Source organism: Phaethon lepturus, unplaced genomic scaffold (genome assembly GCF_000687285.1).
Source record: "Phaethon lepturus isolate BGI_N335 unplaced genomic scaffold, ASM68728v1 scaffold34362, whole genome shotgun sequence".
NCBI classification, from domain to species: Eukaryota; Metazoa; Chordata; class Aves; order Phaethontiformes; family Phaethontidae; genus Phaethon; species Phaethon lepturus.
Genome location: NW_010523179.1, coordinates 1 through 6,540, shown reverse-complemented (window position 1 = coordinate 6,540; position 6,540 = coordinate 1). Strand labels below are relative to the sequence as shown.

The following is a 6,540-nucleotide window of genomic DNA, read 5'->3' as shown; positions in this document are numbered from 1 at the left end:
TGAACTTCCATTTTGGCTTTGACATTTTTGCCCATGAGAGATTCTGCGTTACGCAGCCCTGAGGAGCGATGGAGACACGTCACAGAGAGGAACGCAACTGAGACAGCAAGAGCTTGAGAAACACAGAGCGTCACCCGCTCACACTGCCTGTTTCTAAACTCTTTGCTACGTTAGCTATAAAAGAGGGACTATAGACAGAAACTTCTTGCGTTTGAGTGAGACAGCACAAAGCATAAACACCGAAATAAGAAAAAGGCCCTGAAGCTAAAAGCTAAAGCAGAATGTCACAAAGACCATTGCTTGACTCTCCGCGTAATGACTGACCTCCGGCAGTTTTTGGGGCAGACTGGTATACTCAGGTAACCCATCTTGGTCTGGAAAAGGTACCATTCCCACCGCTACCTCTGGGTTTGCTCCAAAGCTTCCCCTCAAAATCTCAGCTTGGTCTCTAAATATTTTCTGCACCCGGAGACGTGGCACGAGGCCCTGGGCTGCAACCGAAGCACCACAGACAAACCCCCAGCAGACCTGGGGCAGGCTCTGCCCCCCACCCCACCTTGCGATCCGCAGCACCCGCGTGCCGAGTCCCACGCAGGAACAGAGTCGGGACGTTCCGAGCCCTCGGGGGAGATGTGCGAGCCCAAACCTGCTCTGAAGAGCCCACAGCCTGGGGACCGGGCTGAGCCCCCCAGCCCACAGTCCTCTAAGCAACCGAGAGAAGCGTGAGGCACAGAAAGACTGTGCTCCTGTTAAGGCCGGCGTTATTATACTCTTGCTATATACTCTTATTATTCCCCTTCTCTGCGACTTGAAAAGCCCAAAGCGGACTGAGCTTTTAACTACGACAAATGGAAAACACCATCCATTTTCGAAGCAATACAAATTTGGTTGGACTTGATGATCTTGAAGGTCCTTTCCAACCTAGTGATTCTGTGATTCTGTGAAAAAAGCAGTTTCCCTTTTAGACTGATGCCCTCTATAAAACCTCAGGAAAGGAGACGGCACCGGTCCGACGGTCTGCCGGAGCCCTGCTCCCTCCCACCCCAAAGAGACGGGAATGCAAGAGAAGGAGGGAGAGGCGTCGGTGATTTTCCAAGGCACGCCGGCTTTTGATGAAAATTGTACCGCGCATTCAGGAAGAGGCAGAGGAGGTAATCAAATCTGGTTATCTCAAAATCATTACGACCGGGTAGATTTTGGAGCCCGAGTTGTTTGTTGGAACCCACCCCTCCAGCCCTCGCGTTTGAAATAGAACAGATGTGTAACATAACAGGAAAAAAAAATCCAGCTCTGTTGTGACAAATTCTTAACCAATTTTTTTGGAAAGATTTAAAATAACATAGTTTCTGTTGCGTAGGCTGTGATCCTGTTGACGTCCGTGCTCAGTTGCCCGGCACTTTCATATACATAAAACGAGAGGTATTTTTGGTGGAAGGAAGCACGGTCAGTGTATCTGATTGGTAAAATAACTTAAAATCACATTTCGACAGTAACTTCCAACTGCCCTAGAGCACGAGTTAATGAGATCACATGGAAACATATTGCGAACCAGGAAACATATTTTGCACAAGACCAAAACAGTGGAAAAAAATGTTAAATACACAACGTAGTGGGGCTCCGTTCTGTACGCTTCACCTTTCTTGTTTGTGTTAGCGCACAGGCATGCCGGGTGCCTCCCGACGGACTGCAGCAAAGCGCCTACGGGCCGCTCGCTGCGGCGGAAAGATAAAAGCCTTTTCGGTCAAACTCCCCTATTATTGCCACGGAAGCCTTCGGCCACAAGCAGCTCCCCGGCGCAAAAGCCAACGGCCGGCGTCTCTGACGGACGCGGGCTGCTTGGCACTTCAGTGGGAGAACATAAAAGGCTTTTTGTACGTAGGCGGGAAGGCTCTGAATGATTCGCCTGGTGTCAGAAGTCTCTATCCCAGCTCCAAAAGGCAGCGAGTGCCTACCCCTGCATGGCTCGGCCAGACCCAAAGGGCCAAGCGCTGAACTGAGCCAGGGTCCCACAAGGAGCTTGGGCAACGCAGAGAGGAGGAGGAGGAGGAGAAGAACGATGGGGAAGGGGACCACAGCGCTGCATGCTGTAACACAAAGGGCCATGGGCCGCGCAATCTCAGTGTTGGGTGACAGCATGTGGCAGAGAGGTGCTGGCTGCAGAGAAGTCAGACTGGCAAGGCTGAGAGCCAGGGAATGCATCGCTAATTAAAACATTTCAGCTACGTGCCCACTTCTTTCGTTTTGCGAAAGGCAGCTTGGCTGTCAAGAGCAAGAAGCCAGGTGCGCGTGGGGAGGAAGAAGAGAAGGGGTGGCCATCAAAACCAGGGACTGCGAACAGCCTGCAAACTTCTGGTTTCCCTGCACCATGTGCTTCTCTGTATACAGCCTTCAGAAGACTTAAAACTGAAGACCATAACCGAGACCGAAAGAGAAAACCATGGATGCAACTCAAATTCTGGCTATTCTGTGGTGCTTCCTACCCAGAGTCCTCTTGTGATAAACAAACATGACCAGTATATTGGGTATTACCAGCTGACAATTAAGGTTTTCTTCTTTAAGCATAAAAATGGTGGGGAAGGGGAAAAAGAGAAAATCACTGTCCAACACAGAGAGGACAAGAAGATTGATAAGCAGGAAAAGCTGAAATAATGCACAAAAGAACCATATTCCTATTCTGTTTGTAGTTACTGTCTATAAAGTGTAAATGTAAAAGGCCCTGTAGCAGCCACAATAATGAGACCATCTCCTTGTCCTGCAATAAAAACATACTAAGACATGATGAACTATTTAAGTAAAGCCACAGGTTTGATGGCACCAAATTGTCCCGCTGCCTGATGAGCTTCTGAATACCTCACCTCCAGACTGCCCGAGCTGGAAAGCAGATAACCAGTTACAACCCACGCATGGCCAGCTCCCAGAACAGCCTCTTTAACCCTCCAAAGCTTTACTCGTGGTCACGCCACACCAACAACAGAGGCAGCGTCGCAAGATACGGCTCAGTGGAATGAGTGGATGGGCAGATTTGGCAGGAAGCAGAGACAGGAAGGGGAAGGAGGAAAAAAAAGCTTGCAATAAAGATATTATCAGAATTTCCCTGTAAGTCAGGGTTCCTTACCTCATGTAGGATGTCGGAGACAGAGACTTTGGTTTGGCCCACTGGTAGGGATGCTGCGGCACGGACAGGTACTGCTCGCAGAAGTTTCCTTTCCTGATGTGCTGAAAGCTGGAGAAGTCTTCTGGTGACAAATCGGCAGTTGGCGATATGGTCCCGTGATCCTCGCCAGCCGGTTCAGTTTTGAGAGTCATGGACGGGGTGTGGTCGATGGCAGTCTTCCTCGATTTGATGGGAATCCCGTCGTTCATATCTATGGTGCTGTCGGTGGTGAGGGCGTTGATGGCGGCAACGATGGCGGAGCTGGTGTACTGGTTGGTGTTCCCCAGCCACGTCTCATCCGTGACGCTCACCCGCGGCGAGTTTTGCGGAGAAGGCGTGGGGGAGTGGTGCGGGGAGTAGGAAGTCTGCCGGCCGTTGAGGCTGTACTTTCTCTTGTTGCAGGGAGACGGAGGCCTGGAGTTGCGAGCCCCCAGCCAGTTCTCCTCCGTGATGCTTGTCCTGGGAGATGTCGACGGAGAGTGCCTCGGGGAACTGAGCAAAGTGCAGGCCACCATGCTGCGTTGGTAGCCCTCCTCTGTGTCAGTGGTCTTCGGAGAGACACACGGGGACTGCCACGGAGAGGTCTGGGGTGAAGTGTACGGATACGAGTAGTTGGACTCGTAGGAAGACGCTTCAGAGTTGCAGCTTCTGGAAGACAAGCTGCTCGCTGGACTCAGGCAGGACGGGTCTCTGTATGCCTCGATGTTCGGTAAGTTCAAAGTGGCAGTGGAAGGCGACCGCTTGGCATTTGGGATGGCCTCCTCAACCTCATCATGGAAAAACTGATTGTTGTTATGATGAAGTCCCATGTAAGAAGTGATCTCAATTCTAGGGCTCTCCAGCGCTGGCGCTCCGTTAGGTCTGATATTTGGTGGCAGGTAATACTCAGAGGCCCCACTGTCAATGTGTCCTCCGTATCCAGAAGGATGGTTTGTTGATGGGACAACTGAAATGACGGGATTTGATGTCTGAAGGCCATGACATGGAGTTGACAATGAGGAATGGGCCACATTTAGAGGCAAGACAGCATTTACGTTTGAAGACGTGTAATTATAGTGTTCTGGAAAAAAAACAAAGAAAGAAAAAAGAATGACATGTGGTGCTGCACAAATACACTCACTAGTAACATACTCAGCTGGAGTGGAGGGACATGGCACAACACACAAAAGCACAGCTCTCCTCAACAACCCAGCCCACAGGCATGCCACGCTAGGGGAGAAGCTGCAGACTAGCATCCTTGAAAATGCCACTAAGTGAACGGCACAGGACAAGGTATCTTGGGAGGGGGATGTACACGGACTGAGTTTGTCTTGAGGACACACTTCTTATGTGAATCTTCAGAGCGAAAAATCAAGTCTTCAGACAACATTTCTTCAGCGTTCAGAGACTGCAGTGCTGCTCAAGCGATGTGCTTTTATGTAAGTGAGCCTAATTCCCTCCCTGAAACGTTGGAATACACAAAAAACAAAGGACGAAAAACAAAAGTGGAGGCAGACTAAAGCGAAGAACATGATCAACAGCATTCTGTTAAAAAAATTATACACAACCGAAATTTCCATTACAGCAAGTTTCCAACTGGTTCCAGTTAACTAGGATTTTGGAACAAGACGGGTCTATTGACCTGCTCTGGTTTCTGGGACCACTTATCCTCCAGCCCAACTGGCAGAGGCCAGGTGACGGATAAACATGGATGTCTCACTACTCCACAACAGCTGAAATTCCACTGAAATTGCTGGTCATTGCGCACGCCACGTTGAGCGCTGCCAGCAGCGCGCTCTTGGCCAACGGTCTAACCGTTTAACGGGTCTGGGTGTGTAAAAGCAATAGCAGAGTTGCACAGTCGGTGCGGAAAACATGGAAGGTGACAGATCACATCACAGACCTGCGCCCAAGGGCTCCCTGACCCAGCGCACGGGAACAACCCACCCTTCATGTGCCTCCATCCCTGCTGCTCTGCAGGAGAGGGCCCCTGCCTCGCCTCACCGTCGGCCTGCTGAAGGGACCCTGTCAGCTCTGCTCCCCCGTCGCGAGGCTGCTTACTCACGTGTCTCTCTCTGCCACCCGGCGACAGCGGCGGGCCACGTGCGGGGAGACGGGCAGCCCTCAACCAAGGGCAACGTGCGCCGGGTGCCTCGAGCCGTGGTGGGATCAGGAGTCGTCCACCCCGCACTTTCTGACACGGGGAGGCTGTGCGTCAACCAGCACACACGGGCCACAGCCCCTAAGGCCAGCACCTCCCGCCTTACTGGGAAAAGACAGCAAAACCTTTCTATCAGGGACAACAGCCGCTGAACTTTGAGTCTGGGTAATGCTGTTCTGCAGGTTCCTCTCGGCAGCTTGGAAACGCACCCGGCTCCAGCCCCAAGCTGCACTCGCCGCGCACCAGCCTCCCCTAAGGTTTATTACGGCAGCAGCACTGTCCCGCAGGCCAGAGGGAAAGAAACTCTGCATCCCCTCTGGCCACAGCCAGTCCTCACGGGCAGCCTGTCCCCTTCCCTCCCCGCTCCTGGCGGTCACCCTTGCCCGCCTTCCCTAGGGAGATACGGAAAGGCTGTGTTAATTACTGCAGCTGCTATTCCCAACGCGACCCGCTCCCCGGCAGCGCTGCAGATGCAAACGAGCCTCCGAGCTGGCAACGCCAGCGCAGGCGGCTCTTCCCTGTCTTTTGTTTATCAGCTCAGCCCTCGACGGTGTCATCCTCCGGCGACGCCGCGCTCGCCCTTCTCGCTGGCAACGACTCCAAGGCAAACGGTACTTAGGAAAAATTAAAGTGCTGTCGCAGTTTCACGGCAACTCTGCGATGTTCCAGCTGATGTATGTCATGTCAGGTAACGGTCAGGAACGATGAGCAACACCACCTTTTGAACTCACTCTCTAGTCTGCCTCCAGAGACCGGCCATTTACTGAGGAAGGGTCACGAAGTTGCACCGGAGCGTGCCACAAATAAAACTGGATTATTCAAAGCATGCTGCAGCTTCACACTCTACTCAAACACAAGGCAGGCAGGAACCATGGAGGAAGAGGTGCTACTTTGACGAGGATAACCCGACCGCAGTGGTCACAGCGAGGCACAGATCTTCCTGGGGGATCAGAGTCCCCTCCTTCCAAAATCAGTCCCCTTTTGTTGCTGCTCTGCCACACGGCCACGGCACTCCATGTCACCACAACCACCACCACTTCCCTCTCAGTCTTCACGGAAAAAAAAACCCCAAAGTGGTACAACAGTGGTAAGACCTTCTGGGTTTCAGAAATTATCTCAGAGAAAGGGTCTGTCTATGCAGCACCTTCAGGGCAGCTTCAAGCCCTTCGCTGCTCCCTCCAGCTCCAGAAGGCGGCACTGCTGCCGGGACACTGGCTAAGCTTTTTGTCCACGTACGCCCCGTGGG

At 52.2% G+C, this 6,540-nt stretch overlaps 1 protein-coding gene across 1 annotated transcript; it reads right to left on the bottom strand.

The window, feature by feature from the left end:
* Nucleotides 1-284: 284 nt before the first annotated feature.
* Nucleotides 285-4,289, bottom strand: LOC104616890 (nuclear factor of activated T-cells, cytoplasmic 1-like; the record flags this gene model as incomplete). The annotated part of the gene is made up of 3 exons (XM_010282050.1): nt 285-374; nt 557-701; nt 3,116-4,289. Coding segments are annotated over 3 exons (1,409 nt in total), but the record flags the coding sequence as incomplete, so codon positions are not given.
* Between the last annotated feature and the right edge of the window lie 2,251 nt (nt 4,290-6,540).